This window comes from Stenella coeruleoalba (assembly GCF_951394435.1).
Source record: "Stenella coeruleoalba genome assembly, chromosome: 9".
In the NCBI taxonomy this organism is placed as follows: Eukaryota; Metazoa; Chordata; class Mammalia; order Artiodactyla; family Delphinidae; genus Stenella; species Stenella coeruleoalba.
In genome coordinates, this window is record NC_137155.1 from 68,620,768 (window position 1) to 68,647,486 (window position 26,719).

At 36.4% G+C, this 26,719-nt stretch overlaps 1 protein-coding gene across 7 annotated transcripts in view; it reads left to right on the forward strand.

The window, feature by feature from the left end:
* The window catches only part of ZNF277 (zinc finger protein 277), a 123,123-nt gene that overhangs the window by 42,320 nt on the left and 54,084 nt on the right, over window positions 1-26,719 (forward strand). For 6 of the 7 annotated variants that reach the window (XR_013829822.1, XR_013829823.1, XR_013829824.1 and 3 more), the window contains exons 2-4: window positions 16,376-16,577; window positions 24,315-24,403; window positions 24,665-24,747. Coding sequence is in view for 4 of the 7 variants with exons in the window: in XM_079931871.1 (XP_079787997.1) it covers window positions 16,376-16,577; window positions 24,315-24,403; window positions 24,665-24,747 (374 nt within the window). In the remaining 3 variants the exon portion in view is untranslated. The remainder of the gene's footprint in view (window positions 1-16,375; window positions 16,578-24,314; window positions 24,404-24,664; window positions 24,748-26,719) is intronic. The other variant, XM_079931873.1, reaches the window with a different exon arrangement.

Below are 26,719 nucleotides of genomic sequence, written 5' to 3' on the forward strand. Positions count from 1 at the left end.
AAACCAGAAACCATTTTTTAACCTTCCCCCATAAAATGTCTATCTTTTTTACTCTTACATTAAATTATGAAGTCATAGAATTGATCATAACAGGTTTTCCTTAGAACAGTAGTTTGTGGATTCACATAAAACATGTACCAGTCACCACAGAATGATTACATTAGAATCACTGTGTGGAAAACATCATGTTTCCAAAGCTCCCTAGTTGATTTATATGTACTATCAGGTTTGAGAATCACTGCTTGAAAATAAAAATAACAAAAGATATTCATCAAGTATCATTTTTAGTAAAGTTGCATTTGGACATCCAGTGAAGCCAGTGCTAGTCAGATGAACTGCTGACAAAATTCTGTGTTTGCTGTTGCATGAGTAATTTGCAACATGTGCTATTTTATGTTAACTAACTTCCACTCATTCTTTTAAGGATACAAGATTTATATCACTTTTTGGATTAATTTTTGTAATTATGAGGTAAACCATGGGAAATTAGTACTACATCTGAAATTCTAGGATTAAAATCTGTTGTATGTTTTATTGTCCAGCAACTTTTTATTTCCTCTTCCTTTGTATTGGAAGGCAAGTGATTTTTGTGACGTAGTCACATTTAGAGAAGGTTATTTTACATCATGGAGATGGAATTTATACTAAACTCACTAAAGATACGGGAGAGGTTGTCAGTAGACAAGTAAATTGAGAATTATATTTTTTTAAATGTCCTGAAAAATGATTGGATCACAAATGTTGTGCAGAAACTTTAAAAGACTACTCACAACTGTCTTTATAAAAGCAGCAGCTCCAGATAACTTGAAGAAAAAGGATTTGTTAAATACCTCAAAGTAACACCAAACAACTACCCAAGCAGTCTGGCATGTAACTGGAACTAAGGAAGTGCATCCAGTGCTTCAGTATTTCGCTTGCTGGATATAGGCTACCTTACCATTGTGCTTTGTTCTTTTCTCTCCTCTGGTGCTTCTTACATTCTAGGTCGTGTGAGATGTATCTGTGAACTTGACCAGCCTCCCTGGTGGAAAAGATGTGGATTCCTTGAGAGCAGGGTCGTTCTTACTCTTCTTTATTTGCTCTCCAGTATCTAGCACAGCTCTTTTGCTTGCAAGTGGGCTGGAAGGAAAAATTACTTTCTAGGGAAATATTTTTATAAAACAGAGTGATACAATGAATATCAGCCAAGACTTCGCCTAACTTTCAGAAAGTTTCTATTTCAATATCAGGGCTGAGAAGTAATCTGTTATTATTTTCATCCTCAAATCCTTTAGAGCCTTGCTATTACAGAGCTGCTTTATTGCTGAGAAGGCTGTTATAAAGAGGTCTTTTACTATTTCAACAATTAAAATCCGTCAGATGGAATCTCAGCTGACTTAACCAGTGCTGGATAATCTAGTAAATACTGTAATAGCCAAGGTTCACTGTATTAATAATAGATTTTCTTCTAAAGAAGTTAGAATAACTTAGTAATTATTAACTTTAACATATCACCCAAAGAATTAGCAAATTTTCTTAGTTTTATAATTTGCCATGATATTTAGTGCTTCAGATAGCAAAATTGCTTGTCAGAAGAGCAGAGAACGTATTCAGTGACTTTTCTCCACGTGAAAAATCCGTTCAGCGTAGATACTGATTTGAAACTACTGCTTGATTTTATTCTAAATTATTATGTTTGGGACATAAGCCAAAGAGAGAAATGCGTTTGTAGAGTTGTTAACAAGACAGCGCTTTCATTCAGTAAAAGACAAAAACTAATTTTTTTCAAGGAGCTAATTGATATCTGATATATACATACATATATATGTATATAAGTGTGAAGAATTAAACTGTTCTAAAACAAGAATTTAAATCAGTGATTATGTGGTACTTTTGAAAAGTTCCTATTAATTAATGTGCTTTTCTGTGCCTAAAAATAATTATTCTTAACAAAACTATTTTACTAACAAATTATTCATACTGATGAATTAAGATATCAAACATTAAAATTAAAAGATGACATAGCTATTTAATTTTTTAAATAGAGATATGCTAGGCCCACAACTCAAAATTTATGATTCTATCAAAAACACTAATTATACTTAATAGGGAAATATCAGATAGGTAATGTAAAATTTTCTAGTTGCCAGCCCATTTCATTAAAATATTGACTAGAATACTAATTCCAAAGTAATTGCCTGTCAAATCAAATCAATTAAATTAGGTTAAACCCAGCCTCTGTGGATGCACTGTGAAATCTCCACTGGGCACTACTTACTTAGAAAGCATAAGGTAGGCCAATAACCAATCAGGTGTTTATGAGTCAGAATTTACCCTTCCTTCCTTTCCATCTTTTCCCCCATAGATTTCAGTAAATAAGAGTATTCATCAGTTTGCTTTGTTTCTCCCTTCCTGCCAAAAACTCTTATTATATGTCAGTATCTTTTGTTACGTTGGTCTCCTGTCAGGATCACCAGGAGATGATCCTATGTTTCAAATAGGTTATCCTGGTTAATTAAATTTTCCATTAACTGAGGTGAAAATTTTATTACCTTTTTTGTTTATTTCCAGATTTATATTCCCAGATTCCTGATGTCTGCCTCCTGCCTACTACTGCCTTCTACTGGTAGATGGGAGATAATGTTGAGGACTTAGTTCCAATTTGTTGTTACTTAGAATGAAATATATATATACCCAGCCTTGAATTCCAGTTGGAGTCCCAGCATTCCTATCAAATAAAAACTTGTAGTAGTTTTACATTTAAGTACTGTGAAGTATCTTTGATAGTGTAGAGTAGGAGCAGTAGAAGATGTGAAATATCAGTGATGTGAGAGAGAGAATAAAGTAATAAGACAGTATGTTTTTTTATCTTTCATTCCAACTCCTTTTGGATTCTAAATCTCTCATTGCCAATAAACTTTAGAGTTAGAGAAAATATTTCTGAAGAAATGAATATACTTAACCATGTATGTTTTAAAGTGCTTTTTTTTTTTTAATATGATAACTCTTTTTATTTTTTTAAGGAACCTCCATACTGTTCTCCATAGTGACTGCACCAGGTTACGTTCCCACCAACAGTGTAGGAGTGTTCCTTTCTCTCCACACCCTCTCCAGCATTTATTATTTGTAGACTTTTTAATGATGGCCATTCTGACCAGAGTGAGGTTATATCTCATTGTAGTTTTGATTTGCATTTCTCTAGTAATTAGCAATGTTGAGCATTTTTTCATGTGCCTGTTGGCCATCTGTATGTCTTCTTGGAGAAATGTCTCTTTAGGTCTTTTTTTTTTTTTTTAAGATGTTAGGGATAGTAGGAGTTTATTTATTTATTTATTTATTTTTGCTGTGTTGGGTCTTCATTTCTGTGCAAGGGCTTTCTCTAGTTGTGGCAAGCGGGGGCCACTCTTCATCGCGGTGCGCGGACCTCTCACTACCGCGGCCTCTCTTGTTGCGGAGCATAGGCTCCAGACGCGCAGGCTCAGTAGTTGTGGCTCACGGGCCTAGTTGCTCCGCGGCATGTGGGATCCTCCCAGACCAGGGCTCGAACCCATGTCCCCTGCATTAGCAGGCAGATTCTCAACCACTGCGCCACCAGGGAAGCCCCTAAGTCTTCTTAAAGTACATTTTTAACAGTAGAAATCTTAATCTGATTTAAATTTACAAATAATCGTTTATCATATTAATAAGGAAGAATTTGTTTTTATCCATTTACTTTCTCTTCCTAGGATTTATTTCCCTCTGAAATGTCATGAACTTATGTTTCAAACAGCTATTGCTTTCACATTATTGTTACTACTGCATTATTAAAGTAGACACTACTAATTCCTCTTTGTGGAATGGATTAAGATAAGAAGGTATCATGTGTAAACCAGAAACAAGTAATCGATAGCCAAAAAAGCTGCCTGAGAAAGGAAACTTAATCACATTTCACTGTTAAGTAGTTTTGAAAGTAGGAATTATAGCGTGGAAAGGGAGGCCCCAGCCAATATTTTAGATTCTGCAGTGCTTTCATATTACAGTAAGGAAAAGGAGCTTAATTAATATCATCTCAGTCATAATCTGAGCAGGAAATCAAGTCATTTCTGCATCCTCTAGTCTACTACATCATTTGTTCCTGAGTTTCATTTTATTTTTAGTAACTCCTAAACTAATTGAGAGTTTTCTAGACAAAAAGAGTAGATCTACAGGGGACTTCCCTGGTGGTCCAGTGGTTAAGAATCCACCTTCCAATGCAGGGGACGTGGGTTTGATCTCTGGTCGGGGAACTAAGATCCCACATGCTGCGGAGCAGCTAAGCCCACACGCCACAGCTAGAGAGCCTGCGTGCCGCAACTAAGACCCGACACAGCCAAATAAAAAAAATTAATATATTTTTTTAAAAGAGTAGATCTACAAGTAACCAACTTCCCAACCCACCCTCAGGGAATTTAGTAGGATGGACAGTGGTTTGAGGATGTATGAGAAAGCAATTTCTGAGTATTTCTAGAAAGATTGGACCTGTTAATAGCTTTAATATAACAGTAGGATGGTTGCCACACGTTCTCAGTCTTTTCCTGACTTCTCTTTGCTATTGATTTTGCTTGCATACAAATTGAACAAACCTGTCTCACTAGAAATAATCAGGTGATAGCATATGCTATAGAACTTAACACTTACAACACTTACAGTTTTTCTTTATAGAATGGGAATGTAAAAAGGAAAATCTTTGAGCAACAAGAGAGTTAATTGTTAATCCTAATTCTATGTGAAAAACATTTTGCCTTTTCTCAAATAAATCTTCACTGTAGACAGGATACAGTAATCTGGTCCTATTAGAAACTCTCTGGAATATATATCCCCACAGGTAAAGAATCCCTCCTATTACATCTGTTCTCAGTAAATTCCTGTATTTATATAAAAGATACCATATATTTTACTTTCAAAAACAGTAGTCCAGCGGTTAATGTTAATGGTGGAGATTTCAGGCACTGTGATAACCAATTTAAAAAATTACTTTTGCCAGGGGATTTGTTTGTAGTTTCTATGTTATACCCTATATAAGTATTGCCTGTTCTGTCTTCAGGGTGTCTCCTTCTGCTCTGCCTGCAAAGTGAGGTCATCTAAATACTGTTGCAAAATGGTGGTTCATTTAGTTATGTAATTGCTTGAAATCCCAAAATAAGGACACTATTCACATACACGTTGTAAATAAAAATGTTAGACTAAATGATAAAAAATATAGTGTAAGTGACAGGATGCATGGTTTTAAAACTTTTTGGAGTCACCAGAACCCTTTAAGAATTAAATCAAAAGACCTTCCTAGGGCTTCCCTGGTGGTGCAGTGGTTGAGAGTCCACCTGCCAATGCAGGGGACATGGGTTCGTGCCCCGATACGGGAAGATCCCACATGCTGCGGAGCGGCTAGGCCCGTGAGCCATGGCCGCTGAGCCTGCGCGTCTGGAGCCTGTGCTCTGCAACGGGAGAGGCAACAACAGTGAGAGGCCTGCGTACCGCCAAAACAAAACAAAACAAAACAAAAACCAATCCAAAACTGTGCAGAAGATCTAAATAGACACTTCTCCAAAGAAGATATACAGATTGCCAACAAACACGTGAAAGGATGCTCAACATCACTAATCATTAAGAGAAGTGCAAATCAAAACTACAATGAGGTATCACCTCACACCAGTCAGAATGGCCATCATCAAAAAATCTACAAACAATAAATGCTGGAGAGGGTGTGGAGGAAAGGGAACCCTCTTACACTGTTGGTAGAAATGTAAGTTGATACAGCCACTATGGAGAACAGTATGGAGGTTCCTTAAAAAACTAAAAATAGAACTACCATATGACCCAGCAATCCCACTACTGGGCATATACCCTGAGAAAACCATAATTCAAAAAGAGTCATGTACCACAATGTTCATTGCAGCCCTATTTACAATATCCAGGACATGGAAGCAACCTAAGTGCCCATGGACAGATGAATGGATAAAGAAGATGTGGCACATATATACAATGGAATATTACTCAGGCATAAAAAAATGAAATTGAGTTATTTGCAGTGAGGTGGATGGACCTAGAGACTGTCATACAGAGTGAAGTAAGTCAGAAAGAGAAAAACAAATACCATATGCTAACATGTATATAGAATCTAAAACAAAATGGTTCTGAAGAACTTAGGGGCAGGACAGGTATAAAGATGCAGACATATTAAAAAAAAAAAGATGCAGACATAGAGAATGGACTTGAGGACACGGGGAGGGGGAAGGGTAAGCTGGGACAAAGTGAGAGAGTGACATGGACATATATACACTACCAAATGTAAAATGGTTAGCTAGTGGGAAGCAGTTGCATAGCACAGGGAGATCAGCTCGGTGCTTTGTGGCCACCTAGAGGGGTGGGATAGAGAGGATGGGAGGGAGACACAAGAGGGAGGAGATATGGGGTTATAAGTATATGTATAGCTGATTCACTTTGTTATAAAGCAGAAACTAACACACCATTGTAAAGCAATTATACTCCAATAAAGATGTTAAAATAAATAAATAAAATAAAAATTTTAAAAAAAATCATTGCCAAGGCCAATATTAGGAAGTTTTTTTCCTATATTTTCTTCTAGGAGTTTTATAAGTTCAGGTTTTATATTTAAGTGTTTATTTTATTTTGAGCTGATTTTTTGTGTGTGGAATAAGGTAAGCGTCCAGTTTCATCTTTTACACGTGAATATCCAGTTTACCCAATAATAGTATTTTTTAATGAATGGTTGTTGAAAAAACTATCCTTTATTGCACTGTAGTCTTGGCATCTTTGTCAAAGGTCATTTGACACTATGTGTTTGGGTTTATTTCTGGGCTCTCTATTCTGTTCCTTGATCTATATACATCTCTCATTAAGCGAGTACATACTGTTTTGACTACTGTAGCTTTGTAGGATGTTTTGAAGTCAGGAAGTGGACGACCTCTAGCTTTGTTCTTCTTTCTCAAGGTTGTTTTGGCTATTCACGGTCCTTTGTGTTTCCATATGAATTTTAATGTTTTTTTTTTTCTATTTCTGCAAAAAAAAAAAAAAAGCCAAAGGAATTTGATAGAAATTGCATTGAATCTGTAGATTGCTTTGGGTAGTTTGGACAATATAACATTTTACATCTTCCTATCCATGAACATACGCTGTCTTTCCAATTACATTCATCAGTGTTTTGTAGTTTTCGGTGTACAAGTCTTTTTGCCTCTTTGGTTAAGTTTATTCCTACATATTTTATTCTTTTTGATACTATTGTAAATAGAATTGTTTTAATTTCCTTTTCAGAAAGTTCATTGTTGGTGTATAGAAACACAACTGATTTTTGTATGTTATTTGTCCTGCAACTTTACTGAATTTGTTTATTAGTTCTAAGCATTTTTTTCTGTGTGTGTATACTCTCTATAGTAATATAAGATCATGTAATCTGCAAACATAATTTTACTTCTTTTCTGATTTGGATGCCTTTTTTGTTTGTTTGTTTCTTGTTTGTTTCTTGCCTAATTTCTCTAGTTAGGACTTCCAGTATTATGTTGAATATAAATGGCAAGAGTGGGCATCCTTACCTTGTTCCTCATCTTAGAGGGAAAGTTTTCAGTTTTTAACAGTTGTAAATATTATGAGCTTTTTATATATATTGCCTTCATTATGTTGAGACAGTTTCCTTCTTTTTCTAGTTTGTTGAGTGTTTTTATCATGAAAGGATGTTGAATTCTGTCAAATGCTTTTTTTCCATCTATTGAGGTGATCCTGTGATTTATGTCTTTCATTCTGTTAATGTGGTGTATCATATTGATTGATTTTCATATGCTTAACCATTCTTGCATCCCAAGGATAAATTCCACTTGATTATGGTGTATGATCCTTGTAATGTGCTGTTGAATTTGGTTTGCTGGTATTTTGTTGAAGACTTTTGCATCTTTATACATTAGAGATATTAGTCTGTAATTTTCTTGTAGTGTCTGTCTCGCTTTGGTATCATGGTAATGCTGGCCTCATAAAATGAGTTTGGAAGTGTTCCTTCCTCTTCAGTATTTTGGAGGAGTTTGAGAAGAATTGGCACTAATTCTTTAAGTGTTTGATAGAATTCTCCTGTGAAGCCATTTGTTCCTGGGCTTTTCTTTGTTGGGAGTTTTTTCATTACTGACTCAGTCTCCTTACAGTTACAGATTTTCTATTTCTTCAGTGATTCAGGTTTGGAATATTGTATGTTTCTAAGAATGTATCCATTTCTTCTAGGTTATCCAGTTTGTTGGAGTATAATTATTTATAGCAGCCCCTCATGATCCTTTGTATTTCTGTGTTATCAGTTATAATATCTCCCTCTTTCATTCCTGATTTTGAGTTTACCTTTTAAAAAAACACCCACTCTGGGCTTCCCTGGTGGCGCAGTGGTTGAGAGTCTGCCTGCCGATGCAGGGGACACGGGTTCGTGCCCCGGTTTGGGAAGATCCCACATGCCGCAGAGCGGCTGGGCCCTTGAGCCATGGCCGCTGAGCCTGCGCGTCCGGAACCTGTGCTCCACAGCGGGAGAGGCCACAACAGTGAGAGGCCCGCGTACCGCAAAAAAAAACGCCAACTCTTATTTTTGTTGATTTTTTTCTATATTTTTTCTATTCTCTATTTCATTTATTTCTGTCCCAATCTTGTTTGTTTCCTTCTGCTAAATTGGAGCTTGGTTTGCTCTTCTTTGACTAGTTCCTTGAGTTACAAAGTTTGTTTATGGGAGATCGTTTTTCCTTTTAACATACTCATTTACCACTATAAACTTTCCTGGTTTTCCTGCATCCCACAGGTTTTGGTATCTTGTGTTTTCCTTTTGTTGAGACTTGTTTTGTGACTTAATATGTTGTGTTACTTCCTTGATTAAAGACCATCAGGATCTACTCACAACTTTCAAATTAAATGTAAATCTTTGGCCTGGCGTTAAGGCTCACCAACATGTGATCCATCTACCTTTACAGCTTTTTCTTACTTAGACTCTAGCACTATTTGGACTATTTTGATTTTTTAACTACCCATATGTACTTGCTGGAATTCTTTACCATTTCAGGAATCCTCTGTGATGACTACCCTTTATTTCTCCAGTTTTAAGGGTTTTTTTTCCTCCCTATTCTAAGCCCTTGATTTATATGGTCAACTTCACATATGTTAACCTGTATTATAATTGTTTGTACAGTTGTCTCATATTTTCTTCTAGACTAACAATTTCTTCAGGATAGGTATTTTTATTAATAATCTTTGTATTTCTTTTAGTATCTAGAATTAACGTGATGCATAATAGGCATTCAATTTTTAAATGGTAAATATAATCAAAATTTTTCATCTTAGATCTTAAGACTTAGAAAGTGACTGAATAAAACGGTGCTTGCTCTACTGCTTTCTTTTATCTGTCACAGTCACATTTAGGAACTCATCAGTTGGCATGCTTTTTATTTAAGAATTTTTCAGTGTTAAAAAAATTGGGGGCAAATAAATGCATTCATAATCTCATTGTTTTGTATATTCTCTTTCAAACCTTGTACTTGAATTTGAGTGTATGTACATGTATGTTTATAATTGCCAGTTAGCAAATGCATAATGTTATATAGCACAGATATGCCAGATATTACAGAACAGTTTTCATTTGTGTGACATTTAGGTTGTTTCCATTACTTTACTTTATAGGTGATGCTGTAATAAAGTTTTCATAGCTTTTTGCCTGTTAAATTAGCTCCTTTAATTTTCAAGCATGGGTTTATTAGGTTTAAGGGTTGACTATGTTTGTAACTGTTTTTATACCAGAGGAAGTGGCAAACTTTCCAGCTGTATAGATGAGTTCTAAGTCCATCCCCCAGCCTTCCCACTTTTAGTAGGAGTATAGTAAATTAATCTTTTATATTTGGGGCCTCATTAATTTACAAGATGAATTATTAGCCCAGGGGTAATTAAATAAGGGTGTTGTATTCTTACTCTGAATTTAAGAGATTGATAATGGTTAAAAAGACTAGACCTAGTCTTTGCAATTTTCCAAATGCATCTGCTGGGGAGCCACTCTTAGAAATCAAAGAACTGACTTGTTTAGGAAGTAGAAGGCCATTTTTTGGTGTAAGAGCAAAATACTCTCAAGAATTTAGAAATAAAGTTACCTTCTTGGAGTTTAATTTTTAGAATAAAATCAGCATATAATCAGTGAGATTGATTAGGCATTGAAATCCTATGGAAATATATGATATCTGTCAGATCAAAAGCTTAGAGAACAGGCCTGAAAATATTATCCAGACTTGTTAAAATACGGAAGTGAGCTATAATCAAATAAATTACACTAATATATATAAAGAACAAATGTAAAGGAAATGTTTACTTTGGAAACTAGAGTATGTTTACAGTGTTTTCAGAATTAAAACAGTAAAAACAAACAAAAACACTCCACCTATCTCGATATTCCAGTTTTTATGATAGATATCAATTAGATGATCAGAGTGTGATGAGAGTAGCAACTAAATCAATTTTATCTGGGTTGAGTGTATCACCAAATTACTGCTTCGTTTTCACAGTTTCAGTGGTGGTGTGATGATAATGTTTGCAGGGACTTCTTTAAAGGGGAAATGATGTGTGAGGTGTTCTACAGTTCCTTACGATGGAATGCTGTAAAAGTTCTTATCAATTATTTGTTGATCTGGGCTTTTCTTCTCTCATTCAACTTAAGGGAGACAGAAACCTCAGTCTTCTTATTTTTTCTTCAAAGCACCAGCAGCCAGCTATTTGTTTGGCAGTAATGATATATTGCAAAGTCTAGAGCTGCCTATTTTAGCATATAGGTATATTATGAATTCATGACTGGTTTGTTCCCTAGATAGAACTTTGCTACTCAAAGTGTGGTTTGTGAATGAGTGGGCTGACAACATCTGGGAACTGAGACATGTAGAATTTCAATCCTGTCTACCTCTTAGGCCAACTTTGTTAGTTCATGTACTCCAAGAAGCACACACTAAGATGGAATTTGACGTTGAAGAGATTTGTTAGGGAAGACGCCAGAGGGAAGAAGGAGAGGTAGGTCTGACCTGTGTGAAGGAAAGAGGGTAAGGAGGGTTGTGTAGGAGCTCGGAGTACAGCACAGTTCTAAGCAAGTTTCTGGCAAGCCAGTGGGGAGTCCTCCAGCCAGTGTCCCATGTCAGTGAAGTTCCATCTCTCACAGGAATGAGTCTGCCTTGCTATTTCTGCTGCCTCCAATCATTTAATGAAAGCAGTGTATGGAAAGCTTGGCTTCAGTGCAAGTGGGATTTCAGAGCACAGCACCCAAGGCCTTCTTTGCATTATGGTCACAACAGCAAGAGATTTGATTGGCACAGTTCCCTGGCCGCCACACCTACTGAATCAGGTGCATTTCAGCAAAATCTCCAGGTGATTATATGCATATTAAGCTTTGAAAAGCACTACCCTAGAATAATAATTTGACACTTTGAGGATCTTACCCAGAGTCAGTAAAATTGTTTATAATCAGCATAGGATCTCCTCAAAAACTCAGCTCTTTCGGAGTGGTATTTTTTACAGTTCATTTGAACAGAGTTGCTGTTCAAAGTGAGAACTAGAGCAGATAATTTGTTGTTAATTTGTAACAAATGTGGGAAGCAGATTTTGAGCCAAAGCAGAATTTCCAATGATACTTTGCCTCTTTGCTGAAAGGAGCTAGATATAATTTACTTCCTTTGGCCTTTTAGAGTTCAAAGTTCTTGTAGCAAAGAATTACGTATTTCTGCGTCTGTTGTCTTTTTACCATGTGGTAAGATGTAGATATGATTCTTGTGGTGACAGCTGGAAATAAACTGTTAGATCTTACTGAGTTTCCTCTGCTGACACGGTGCTTAGCATTTGAGGGGCTCTCTCTAGGACAGACTACACTATAAAGTTAGCTTTGCCACAAGGCATTGTCACCTAACTTATGGATTTTTCCATGAGTCCAAGGTATCCACACTCTGGTATATATATGATCAGGAGACCCACAGTCCCCATGTGATCATCCTCTGAACCACTGATTCCCAGGCTTCAGTGTAGAGACTACTGCTTGGTAAAAATTACAGTTCCTCTGTCTACAGTAAGGTCTTGAAATCAGTACTTTTAAAAAGCCTCCCAGGTGATGAAACTTAATTTGGAAGTCACTGCTCTAAAGTAAAATATATACAGAGGATTGGGGTCTATCCCACAGAAACATCCTCAGATGGAGTGGTTATAACTGACTCAGCATTCCAAATGATGCTTGTTCCTTGTTTACTAGAGAGTATCTTTACATGAAAAATTAAAAATAATTTTGAAATCCCTAATTAAAGATGAAATACTTTTATTACACTCAATAGTATTTATTGTTATCTCAGAATTCAATGTAATTTTTACATCATTATTTATTAATTAGCAGTGGGCCTGTTAACACCAAGGCTCACAGGACTGATTATCTGGCTATAATTATAGTTGGACTACTCTCAATCCTGGGCAGAAAAAGTTCTCCTAAAGACAGACAGCCAGAGGTGTTCCCTAAAATAGAATTTACCTAGAAACTGAGTTAAAGGTGTAACTCTAGTTGTAAGTACCTCTGGTCCATTATTCATTCTTTTATTTCTTTGTTCAGCAAACACTTGTGAAATACAATCTATGTTTCAGGCACTGTATAATCGATACCAGAGACCTGAAAATAAGTAAGACTTAGTGCTTGACCTTGAGGAATTCACTAGACTACCCTAGTGGCAGAGATATACATGAAAACAATTAATTACAACAGAGATATTTGTATTGTTGAGCATGGAGAGATGGAGTAGGTCAAGCCCACAAGCAGCCGTGGGGTGAAGGTGGGGGGACAGAGTGAGGGACAGCTGGCAAACACAAAGAATAGCACAGGTGCATCACATGAGACACCAGTTACTGCTGCCTTTGTCCACAAGCCCTGTCAGGAATATCTAAATTCTGAGCAGATCACCTGAGCTATCTAAAACTTAACTCATTATCCATCCCTCTCAGAAAACAAAAATTCTGCTTCTCTACATGTATTTCTAGATTTGTGACTGGTACCCCCATTCATACAGTCTTTCCAGCCAGAAACCTGGGAGTCTTCCTCATCTCCTTCTCCTTTACTCCCTGTGGCCAGCCATTAATCAGGAACTGTCAGTTTCATCTTTGTAGCCTCTTCTCTATTCCTCTCTTCTAAGCACTGCTAACGTTGCTGCTTCAGACAAGCTCTCAAACTTGGACATCTGCAGTAGTCTCCTAACTGGTCGGTCTCCCCATCTTTAGACTTGTCCTCTTTCCAATCCATTCTCCCCATATCAGTTTAAAACAGGAGAGACCCCTCCTATAAGGAAAGGTCTAAACTCCTTAGAGTTAGGTATAGGTTGAGAGTGCAAATGCTTGAGCTGAACTGCTTGGATTCAAATCCTGACTCGACCACTTACTAGCTATCTGAAGGGCAAGTCACTTAGCCTTTCAGTGACTAAGTTTCCTCAACTGTAAAATAAGAGTAGAAATTGACTCTCTGTCATAGGATTACCGTAAGGGTTAATTGAATTAATACTGTACCTGTAAAGTGCTTAACAATGCCTGGCACAAAGTAAACACAGTGATGGTGGGTACTCATGGTAGGATAATAATGCACAGTATTTGTGCCAAGTAAATAAAGATGACCAGGACTCACCTTGTCTTCCAGAGACTAACAGTCTGAAGGTAAACAGATTACTTCTTATGACCAATGCTGTTATAAATTTGAACACAGTGCTAAATGATTATGGAATCAGGAGAAAATTGTAGAACCTTGAGATCTAAAAATGTTTTTTTCTATTAATTTTTTTTTATTTTATGGATGTATAGCAACTCAAGTTCCCAAATACAACTTAGTACCTCTCAAACCACAAGTTCCTCATACATGAAATCTGTAGATTCATGATTTTGCTCCTGTATACCCTTACAGTGACAGTAAGCAATTTGGTTCTAGTATGTGTGAACATTTAGGTCCCTTCTCTGAGGAATAATTTGAAAAAAGAGAAACTGGCATTGAACAAACAAAAGGGAAGAGACATGAGCCACAGAAGAATAGTAGAGAGTTTGCAGTAAAGTCTCAGGAAAGAAGACAATGGTAGAGTACCCAGTGGTTTTGAAGGATGTGGGCTACTGAGGTTTAAGAGTTGCTGGTGGAGGTGGTATGGGGGAGGCTGCAGGACACGGCAGAATGCATATAAATTTAGTATGACTTACAAGTACATATGAATTCAAAACAGCACTGAACATAGTTTAACAAGAAACACAGTTGAGGAATTGCCTTTTGGGGTTGGAGGCAGAAAAATGTAGTGTTTGAATTTAGGCTCAAATTAGTAAGTTTAGGCTATTTACTAACACTGTGACTTGGGGAAATTATTTAACTTTTCTAAGTCTCAATTCTCATCTGGAAGATGGAGGTTGTAATAGTACTCATCGAATAAGGTAGTTAGGGTTAATTGAGAAAGTGCCCTAAAACACTTTGCTGGTAATTTACAAATAGCAAACACCTAGTAAGGTTAGTTCTTGCTGTTGGTGGTGATTATTAATATAGTGTTTGCTTTCTTCAGTTAAGAAAAATGAATTTACAGATACCTCAATCAAATTTGGGAAGAAGAATATAGTACAGTACTTGTTATTTCCTAGATGGCAGGTAATGTTACTAACGTTTATTTAGAATATGCTGCCTTTTGTTTTCCTATTCTAGGGAACGTAAAATATTATTACAGAGTTTCATGAGTATATCACTTACCTTTTTCCCCATCCTATTTTTCACATGCAGGTTTAAGTTCCTGCAGAACTTAACCTATAACTGAAAAATATATCCTGCAACTAAAGAGCTATAGCATTCCAGAACTTGATTTCATTACCTAATTTAATGAATATAATAATGGGTAACACACCAGTCTTACTAATAGTACTTCTAAAGTGCTTAAATATTTTTAATATTCTCCCTATTGTCATGTGTACCCTGTTTTCTTCTTTCCAGGTATTTAATAATTTTAGGTAACTAAGATAAACAGTTTGATTTAGCCTACTTTATTATGAGTGATGTATTAGAGGACATCGCTTATGGGACACGTTCCCTCTCCAGCTCACTTAGGTGACTGCTGTATCCCCATGCTCCCATAAATCCTATACATTCTCGCTCTCTCTTTATCCTTTTAACTTATCTTTACCTTCAAACAAATTTCAAGCACTTAAGCCTTGATGGTAAGAATAGTGCCATGCAAAGTCAAGCAGGAAAAAACTCAGTAGATACTCAGCTAATTTTTGTTAAGTGAGTGAATGAATGCTGCCCTCTTACATCATTTATCCAGTTCTTAGGCCATGGTCAGCAGTGTACCAGTAACTGATTCAATTAATTATTCAATTAAGAAGGCCTTTAAAAATAGGTAAAGTAAAATAAAAATAAGGAATAAAATTTAACAGTAGAATTAATAGTAACCTAATTCCAAAGATTGCTGTTTGTGAAATAGCTGTCTTTCTTTCCAAAGAAGGTCTCCTGCCCTTCCTCAGATGCCAAATGCCTTACGCTAGTTACCTTGTTGCTGACTACTCAGTAGTCTGCGTAAGGTGACAGGTCCAGCCTTCCACCCTAGAAGACTGAAGAGGACTCCTGACACAACTGGCTATAGTTTGAGGCCCTGAATTCAGAGCTGTAGACCTTACATACTTCAACTCTTAAGGATACTATAGGTGACGTTAGGAAAAGGAATAGTGTAGACAAGAAAAATGTTTAGCATGTATGTCTAGTAATTGAGCATTCATCTCTTTGTTTGCAAGAACTTGAATTATGATACATAATTATATAATCAAATGATAGATATAAATCAACATCAAAAATTGCCACCTGGGCCACGCAGCACATGCTGTGTTAACCCAATATGAGACCTGTCATCTTCGCACATGACAAATAATCAGAAACAGGAAAGAGTTTGCAGGTGTAACAGGAAGCAGCTTAAAAGATTGTCCTGGCATCACCTGTAGCCTCAATATATACTATTTGCCTCCCAGCGTGATGACTTTCAGCCATAGGTCACAAATGGGCCTTAGAACCTTAACCCAGTGTGTTGCAGCCTTCCCCCTCCAGGTACCCCTAGATTTGCTGCCATTGGCCGGTATCCAAGAAGAAGGCTTGAACAGCTGTCCTGACAAGTGGGTTTTCCCAATTCAAGCTGGCAAATGGGGAGTTTGAGCTGCTTTGTTATACTCCCTGCCTCTGGGTTACAGAAGCTATTTAAAATGGTAATAAAGTATCGTGCTCTCTGGTACTGTGTATTTTCTTTTTTGGAATTATGTAAATATCTTTAGGATCCTTTTAATGCAGGAGGTGAGAAATCATCCTTCTAAAGAGAGTTGATTTCAGCTTTTTTTTTCTTTTTCTTTTTGTCTCTCCCAGACAGTAAGGATTGTATCCTGGAGCCGCTTTCCCTGCCAGAAAATCCAGGTGGCACCACCAGTTTAGAAGGTTCTCCATCTGTGCCTTGTATTTTCTGTGAAGAACATTTTCTTATAGATGAACAAGACAAACTTCTGAAGCACATGATCATTGAACATAAGACTGTCATAGCTGATGTTAAGTTGGTTGCTGATTTCCAAAGGTAAATTTTGTTTTTATCCATAAAAGAATTGTTTATTATTTCTTAAAGGAAAGGCATAGCATATATAAAATTATTCCTATAGAAATATGAAAATTCATATTATCAGGTTTCACCTTAGTCTTTTTTAAACTTTGTACTTATTTGCCTTCATGAGTGTGTAAGTTATGTTTGAAAATGTCACATACCTTTGTATGTCCTACAAATTCTGCAAGCAGACCAACTTTCCGAAGAGTCAATAATATTCCCTTTACCACATTCCATGAAATTTTGGACATTGTTGATCTCTATCAGATTGATGTTCTTTTCATGTTTCGGGACATATGCATTCTCCAGCTAAGTGAGTTCTTCCAGAAAGGTGAGAATAGACTTGGTAAAAGGCCACCCAAAGGGCAGTTTTGGGGGAAAGAGGTACTTGGAGCCTTTTAAGCCAAAAGCTTATCATCCAAACACCTGTCAGCTTACATGCTGTTATATGGTTGAAAACCAGGAAAATATTGAGTCTTTCAACAAGCCAGAGGGCTATAAGAGTAGACAGCAATTAAGGTCAGTGACTGAGGTACTTAGAGGAAGAGGATGAAGAGTAGATGTGAGTAGTTGAGGAACTGCCAACATTGGGCATGTGTGAAATGTAGGAACTTGACCTATACAACCAGGCCCCCAAAGTGAGCTAATTATAGTCACTAATTCTAGACTAATTCTTGGTAGTGATTGCCTAAGAGAAATGCCTTCTCTTAAGCAGATATAGTGGAGTAGTTATGTACAGGTCATTATTAGTTGAAATTTGGAATAATTTTCCATATAAACAATATCAGTGTAGTTAACTGGCTTTGTATAGTCACTGAAAGCACATATTTTGGTATATCTGGTAGGGTCCCATTTTGAGATGTTCTGCATTGATTTCCCTACAAAACGTTAGAGTAGCCCAGATATTATAAAATCCCTGCATCTAAACTCTGTATCTCCCAGACCACATTATTCTTAGCAAGCAACTTGTTTCTTAGAATGGGTTTTGCAAGCAACAAGCTGTATTATTAAGAGTGGACTGTGAAACCTGGAAGGCCTAGGATTGAATGCAGACTCGGTGACTTTCTTTACCACATGGCTTCCAGGCAGCTACTTACCACTCTAAGCATCAGTTTTCTCATCTATAGAATGGGGGTAACACCAGCCCTCATAATATTATTGAGCATTATATAAAACAGGGCATGTATAGCACCAGTGTCTGAGATATCTTTTATACACAATAAATGGTAGCCAAATTTTTAATTATATTTTGATTACAAAAGATATATTTGAAGTCTTAGCTTCCTGCAACGGTAGCTTAAGATTTCAATAGGCATTTATGCTGGTCTGAAGACCTAATTATCATTTGTAAAATTTGTTTTGAGAAATTTTCATTTAAGTTTCTAAGTACTCTAAACTTCTAGAATGGCAGTTTGTTTTTAAGGACAAATAGCCACAGTGCTCAAAGGGGTAATATTAGCTATTCTCTAGCCCTTCTTGGCCTTCTCAGATGCATAGCACCAATAATGAATGTCTGCTGTGTGCCGTCTCTGTTATGGCCCCTTATATCCATCCACTCAGCATTGCTACTTGTGAGTAGACTTTGGGGCTGTATGGTTAGGGGGCAGAGACAGAATAGGGAAGGAGAGTTATATGAACAATATATGCCACCAACTACTGGAATAAACTAATTCTTACATGCCTTCAGAGGAAACACTCTGTGCTTCTCATTCTCATTCATTATTCTTTGTTTTCAATTAAAATTTGTATGTGTGTATATATGTATATACACATGTGTGTGTGTTGGGAGTATTCTGGGAGTTTTCTCTTATACCTAGTTATAGGTGGTCAGATCTGTCGATTTTGTTTTAGACATTTCTTAGGCTAGAGAGCTTTGAATTCTTCTCTTATTCAAATAACTATTGACAGGACTATCAAAAGAGTTATTCTTTTATAAATTTCCTATCACTTGGCCTTTCTTTGATGTAAAACTTTTTTTTTTTTTACTCTTTTTTACCACATAAATGCAAATTCTCCCTAAGGAATTGCAGAAAAATATGATGATCAACCAGTGATAATTGAGTAATGTTAAGATTTTCTTTGTCTTCTAAAATCTGTGAGAAATGTCTGAATCAGTTCGTATTTTATCCTTTGTACTTATGTATGATGGCTAAGTGGCTATATTTGTACTAATCAATCTCTCTTTTATCATTGTTGTCAGTCTCATCTGTATGTGGGCAGGAAAATCAAATTATTTACTAGGTCTCAGGGCTTAGGAGTTAATAATTAAATATTGAGATCAATCACACTATAAATGCAGTTATGTAATACAATGGATGCTTTAATTAAAAAGAAAAAGAGGCATGTCTGATATAAGTGCTTTCTAAATAAAGTGTGTAGTTAACATGTACTTTAAATTTGGAAACCTAGATTTTCCTTGTCAACTCTCCTCCTAATTAAATAAAAGTTTCACCCTCAGGAAGTAAAAATATGATTAATTCACACTGACCAGGAATGGATATGGCTAAACTTTGTTATTTTTAAATACCATTTAATATATTAACAGCGTTGTGATTAACAATGTTGTGTTAGTTTCAGGTGTACAGCAGAGAGATTCAGTTATACATATACAAGTATCTATTCTTTTTCAAATTCTTTTCCCATTTAGGTTCCACAAGGACCTACTGTATATAGCACAGGGAACTCTGCTCAATATTATGTAACAACCTATGTGACTTTTTCTTAGCAATTATTGAGGGGAGGGAGGGATAGTGAGAGGTTCAATTGGCATGAGTTAATTCACTCAGAACTTCTTTATAGGTTGAATAATTCTTAAATATATATAAAACTTCTCAGAGAGGAGTTATTGCTTCTGAGTACAATAAGTAATAAAGACGATAAATAATAGATAAGAGATGGACTTACCTTGTCCTTTGTAAGAAATAAGCTCTAAAGTTTCCGTTTAAATATATTTAACATTTTCTTTATTGGAACAAAGTTACAGTAAAATTTTCTCAGAGCAAATAAAACAAAAACAAAAGTAAAAGTCTCTCCTTTGAGCCATTTATTAACATAGTTATTTATACTGAGCTACTTGCTAGCTTTATTCAGTAGATAAAATTTTTCCAGAAGAAAAATGTTAACTCCTTAATTCTTGCCCCTTTCTGTATTAGAGCCCACTCATTCAGTGCTACTTAATTAATGACTGTATCTCAAATCTTTATGCTTCTGTCAATAAGCACGCCAGTTACAATGGGGAGCTGGGCAGGCAAGATGATATTACTACAAGGATTTCTTGTGAGATGTGATTAAAGTTCTTTTAAAAGAAAGTATTTGCTGGTGACCTAATAATTACTTTTATGGCTTTTTAATAAAATATGAAATGCTGTGATAACTGTCCTCCAAATAAAGGGTTCATACCACATATTATTTCTTGGCTTCCTTTATATATCGAGTGGTTGCTTTAAACAAACTAAAGAAGTAGGAAAAAATGAAGAAGTACTAAGTGATACCTTAACATGGAACAATAAATTTTAGTGGGTGGGAAAAAATGCCACCAGTGCAGGTATTGAACATCTGCTATCTTTAAAACATCTCTCAATTGAATACAATTTATCTGAATGCTTTTACCAACCACAGGGAAATGGACATATTGATACCTCTTAATTTTAATTATAAACTAAAAAAGTACTATTATGTGATAACTAGGATACATCTTAAATTTAGACTTAGGTCAAAAGTTTGTTGCAATTCAGATCTATTTATATAGTATACCACAATAAGATATGATACATAATTGTATATGTTTAAGTTATATGGTAGTTTATGGTTATATTTTGCTTTTGTAACATGATTCTTTTTCCCTTTGATGTTATTGTCACCCAGCCTTTGGTCAGGAGGAGACCACTCAGATGACACCTTTGTGCCTATAGAACTGGCCTACTACCTGCTTTATCCTTCTTCCCCCAGAAGCTACCTAACAACATCTCAGAGATGCTCTTAGAGATGGTGTCTGAAAAACATCCTTTCCAGAATTCATGACCACTTGTTCATGAAGCAATAAAATAGCTTTTAACCAATGTAAAGACTACCAGACATGAGCATATAACAGTATCTTCTCTCTCTTCATCCCATTGGACGCCTTAACTATTTGAAGAGGGTAACTGAAGTTCTGTCAGACAGAACCTCCCCATGATTTTAAGTCAGCCGATGTTAGTAATCACTTCCCTTGTGCCTACCACACTGAGGTAAACTGTGATACAAAACAAATACATGATGTGAGCCTTCTCTTCAAAGATCAAGGAGAAAAGGACTCAACATGGAAGTCCTTAGAGACTAAGAGCCATTGACTTTTGGAATCAGGACATCAGAGGAATCAGTGCCTCTGTAGGTACTGTACCTTTTGCTTAGTCAAGCAGTTCCAATTCAACAGCCCCAAACAGCTGGTGTCAACTTTCAACACTTGGGCAGGAAGTTAGGAGCAGTTCAGACCAAGAGCTGCTTTTAGGTAATATGCTTTTCAGAAAGGGAAGACCTTCCCTCTCCCTTCAGACTTCATGTCTGTACTTCAGTTTTGCCATGTCAAAAAGCATTCTCCTTGGTCTCTAAGGAAGAAAATTCTTCAAGTATCCATTACAACTGTAATTCTGGAGGCTTTCTCCTGTTTCTGCCTTTTTCTGAAATTCTTGTGTAGATTGGTCCTCACGTGACATGAGAGGCATTGTGTTGTAGGAGACTTGAGTTTGGATTTGGAGACAACAGATCCCAATTCTAACATTCTAATTGTGTGACCTTGGGCAGGTAGGGTCTCAGTAATGGTAGCTGCTAATAATTGATATCCTTCTGATCACCATCATCATCATCACTCTACTCTTCCCCGCCTCAGCCACTTGTGTGTGCCCTCTGACACTACTCATATAACTATTTTAATTTGCTCATTAAATGTTTGATGAAACGTTATCATTGTTGTTTTTGTTGTTGTTTTAGATACCAATATTTCTCTGGAATAACAAATTCTTTACTACTTTAATCTTATCTAAATATGTTACTTTTTCTTATAATAATAACTTTCATTTATTAAACACCCAGCATGGTGAACACTGCTTTACATGTGTTATCCTGTTTAATTATCAACAATCGATTTTGCAAATGAGTAAGCTGAGTGTCAGAAAGGTTAAAAAATCTTTTAATTCAGGTTCATATCTCTGAATGCAAAGTCCCTGCTTCTCTCTTCCCTGTTGCCTGCAGGGCTGGTGGAGTCAGTTAATAAAACGTCAGCCACAAGGTTTGGACCATCGTCTTAATTTAAAAAGCACAACTAATTCTAGCTCAAGATCTGTGCAGATAAGAGACTCTTATTGTGTTGACTCTGTTAAAGAATTAGTCAGTGACAATTCAAAGGACAATCTGGTCACTAGTATCTGCTCGTACCTGGTCATCTGCTTCATGTAATTTTTTACATGTAATTATCACTGCCTTTTAACGAACTGTAGGCTCATAGTGGAAATAATATAAAGGGCTGACAACAGCTGTTCTGTTTTCTCCAGAGGGTGGCACCCACACAGCCTTCAGTGGAGTAGTAATCAAGAGTGATGAACCTCTCCTTGGTGTATTCTAGTGGTAGCCATGAGGAAACTTCAGATAAAACTTGACTCCCTTTTCTTTCGGTTTCCCCTGGAGGGGAAGGAAAAGCAACTAGTGGGGAATGGAAAAGAGGAGAATAAGAGTCTGTGTAAGATAACTGGGGAGTGGAGGGTGCTGAAGCTGGCCAGGATGGCAAAGGGAATAACGTGTCAGCCTTTTGTAGGTGCTTTTCCTCTTTTTGTGTACTCTGATGGACCTGAAATGCCTTCGGCTCTGATACTTCTAATGTGGGAGCCAGGGAGCTAGACATAGGGTCATGGTTCATCATTTATAGTATTTATGGTTTGAGACTGAGCTGGAGCCTCAGATACATCATTTCCAGATCTCTTAAAATAAGGTCTAGCACTGTTTTATAAGGAAAGAGTTCCACCCCTTCTTACCCATCCAGGTTGCCAGCATGGTTATACATGAGAAGGAAGAGCTAAAGCATGTGGTTCTATTGTTATACATTATTCTTTTACTTCTTTTTTTTTTTGTAAATTTACTTATTTTTATTTATTTTTGGTTGCATTCGGTCTTTGCTGCTGTGCGCGGGCTTTCTCTAATTGCGGCGAGTGGGGGGCTACTCTTGGCTGCGGTGTGCGGGCTTCTCATTGCGGTGGCTTCTCTTGCTGGGGAGCACGGGCTCTAGGCACGCAGGCTTCAGTAGCTGTGGTCCGCAGGCTCAGTAGTTGTGGCTCGTGGGCTCTAGAGCAAGGCTCAGTAGGCGTGGTGCACGGGCTTAGTTGCTCCGCAGCATGTGGGATCTTCCCAGACCAGGGCTCGAACCCGTGTGCCCTGCATTGGCAGGCGGATTCTTTACCACTGCACCACCAGGGAAGCCCATCTTTTACTTCTTTTACTTATATATTCTATATTCAGTGTTGTCATCCATTTATATTTTATATTAGCTCATGTCACGTTTCTCTCTTTCTCTCAGACCTCTCTCCCGGCACATTTTTTTTTTCCTAATGTATAATGAATGCCCTTTCTATAGAGCACCATGGGTTGGGAAAATAAGAAAAAGAGAGATTAAAAAGGAGTCAAAATATTGGGAGCTGGAGAACTACTTAGAGAACCTTACAGGAATCTTCAAATGCTCTTCTACCTCTTTAAAACATTCAGTGTGGACCTTTAAAACATTTAGTGTGGACCTTGATATAGCACCTGTGCAGGCCACAGGTGCTATATCAAGCCATTTAAATATACTCTTCCTGTGTGCTTTGTCTGTTTAACTAAGTTCCATCTCTTGTGCAGGTTTTGATCCTTTGTTGTAAGTTTCCTTTTTTATCCATCAACATGTAGCCTGATAAATTGTCAACTGCAGAGTCAACCTTTCCATTTCCTTTTTCCCCCTTGAAGCAGATCACATTCTCCTCTTCTTCTTCTTTGATAAATGAAATTGTAATTGTCAATATAAATCTTGTTAGATAAATGGAAAGATGAACAGCGTGTTGAATCCTGTCATCTTACTCCCTCTTTCATCAAATAATGCGGGTCTGGGTGTTATGCTTTGCTTTTACATATAGCCAGTGTCCTTCTTCTAACTCAGCTCATTAGATACAGGAATTGCAAGCTTGGCTGTTATTCTAAAAGCTAAATTTCAGACACAGTGTGGACGTATGGAATTGTTCTGTCTTGTTATATAGATATTGAATTTAGACTGACTTCTCATTGCATTATCATGATCTGTTCTTTTGATGTATAAGATAACCACCTAACTTTCAATTTATTGGAAAATGTGTGATAAAGCCTATTTAATCATTGTTGCATTTTAAATTCATATAAACTTGGATGTGATTTCAAAAAAACTTCATTATCACATAAAAATAATTCATTTTAATTTTTCCATATGTCTCTTTATTGAATTTGGGGGTGGTAAAATTTAATCATTTTCATGCCTTTACAGGGTAATGTCATTCCATTAAATATTTATTTCATATTTCTACAATGCTCTGCTGCCTTTCTATTTACAAATTTTCTAGCTAGAAGTTTTCAGTCAACATTTGATTTATTGCTTTAGGGTAATTAAATGTTCTTATAAAATCCTATATTCTAAAGTAAGTAGGGTATTGAGTCTTCTCACCGTTCTTTGTTTTTGATTGTTCTAAGGTACATTTCATATTGGAGGAAAAGGTTCACTGAACAGCCCATTACAGATTTTTGTAGTGTGATAAGAATCAATTCCACAGCTCCATTTGGTAAGTGTACATTTTGACTACCATCTTTTCCCTGCAATCCAAAAATTCAAAGGAATAATCTTTCTTATAATTCTCTTAAATAGTAGCTAAAATTAAATTGCTCTGTTCATGTTGTATAACTTCAGTAAAGCTAAAACAGAACTATATACCAGAAGAGAGATCGTCATAGACATAGATAGATATATTTCTCTTAAGAAAGATAAATTTTTTTGAAAAAGTGACAAATATCATTTCTTATTTATTTTCCTGATCTCTCAACAGAAGAACAAGACAATTATTTTTTGCTGTGTGATGTTTTACCGGAAGATAGAATGCTTAGAGAAGAACTTCAGAAGCAGAGACTGGTAAGAGTTATTTTAAAGAATGAGCAGTGTGTTGGAAACACATACAAAATCATTTTTGTTATTGCCCTTTTTTGTTTGTTTTTATTCTGGAAACTTTCAAACATACACAAAGAGGAGATAATACATAAAGATCTTAAAACAGGAAAGGTAGACACTTGATTGAAGAGTAAAGCATTTCATGTTAAAAATGCAGAGAGAATTTTTGGCTTTGTTTTGCTTCCTGGATTATCTCTAAAATAACAACAGAGCTTACACATTTTAGTGTAATTTTAGCTGCCTGACACATGCTAGGGTTCAGCAATCGTGGAAGAATGCCCTCAGCTAAAATTGAGTTGAATTGATTAACCTTTTTTCTCCCCCTGGAATGTGCTATGCACTAGCACTTCTTTTGTTCCCCTTTATGAATTAAGCAAATAGTTTGATCATAATAGTCTTTCTCATTTTCAGCCTTAACGATAAGGAAGCTGATTTGAAAATCTCAGCATCTTTAGTCTTTTAAAAAGATAACAGCATATACAGGTGTGAAAATTTTCATTTTCAGAAGTTGAACAGAAATTGGTTAATTTTTTGAAGTTAGTAATTTTATTTAAAAGTATCCAGTTTTCCATTATTTGTCACTAAATCTCAACTATTACTTGAAAATGACTTGCTCTTCCTTTAGTGGTTACTTATAAGTGTTCCCTGTATCTTTGGACTTGGCTAGATACGTTGTGAAAGAAAACTATGATTTCAGTGTTTCTGCTAAATCCTCAAGAGATCTAGGAGGAAAATAAATCCTGTCTAACAAAGTCGTAAGATTTGAGAAAGTCCCCTGAAGCACATTATATTATGTAAACATGAGATGATGTTGTTGGATACTGATTTATGTAAGAAAAAGTATGCAAACCCAATGAAGAAACAGGACTTCCTGAGTTTCTCTTCTTTCCCTATTGTAATATCTAAGAAATCTGCAGAATAAGGATAAATTGACTGTAAAATTTTATGGATTTTGTTTGGTAGTACTTATTCATAATTTTTTATTTCCATGAGTTTTTTCACTCTTACTCACAGTGGTCTTAATCAAAAATGATCAAACTGACATAATCCTAGTACCCCTATGTATTTCTTTATAAGAACTCAAACTAACACAGCAGCCATTACTGTTACTCGATACACAGAATCTTTGTTGTATGTCTGTAGACAGACTCAAGTCCCTAGAAATATCTACATCTATAAAACTTAGGTAACCTTTTAAGATTGTGAAACCACCTCCAACATGTGGGTTCTTTCCCCACACCACCACGCAATTCTCTGACACCAGCCGCATGTTCTACAATTCAACGCAGTCCTGACACTGTCTACTCAAAGATAGCATCAGATCCCACAGGTTAAGGGCTCAGTCCCACAAGACTGCTATCCACTTCATATACCAATCGCAAATCCAGGTTGTCACCTGTACTTCTGACCAACTGGCTGTGAACCCCTATAAAGGTTCTCATGACCCTCCTTCCTTGGGTTTGATTAATTTGCTAGAGTGGTTCACAGAACTCAGGAAACTAGTTTACTCAATAGATTACTGGTTTATTACAAAGGATATTAATGAATGTGAATCAACAGCCAGATGAAAAAATACATAATGTGAGATCCTGAACAAAGAAGCTCTGTCCCCATGGAATTTGAGGCCCACCAAGGCAGCATGTAGATGAAGTTCAGAGAGCTTCATCCACCTGGAAACTCTGAACCATGTCCTTTTGGGTTTTTAGGAAACCTCATTACTTAGGCATGATTGATTAAATCTTTGACCATTGAGGGGAATGAAAGTTCCAACCCTCAGAACGACATAGCTGGCTCTCGTCCTTAGGTTACCTAGTACTCTCTGAAAGTCAGCGCGTTAGCATAACAAGAAGCACATTTAGAGCTCTCAACACTGAGTAATTCCCTGGATTTTAGGAGCCAAGTGCCAGGAATGGGGGCTAAAGCCAGATATACATTT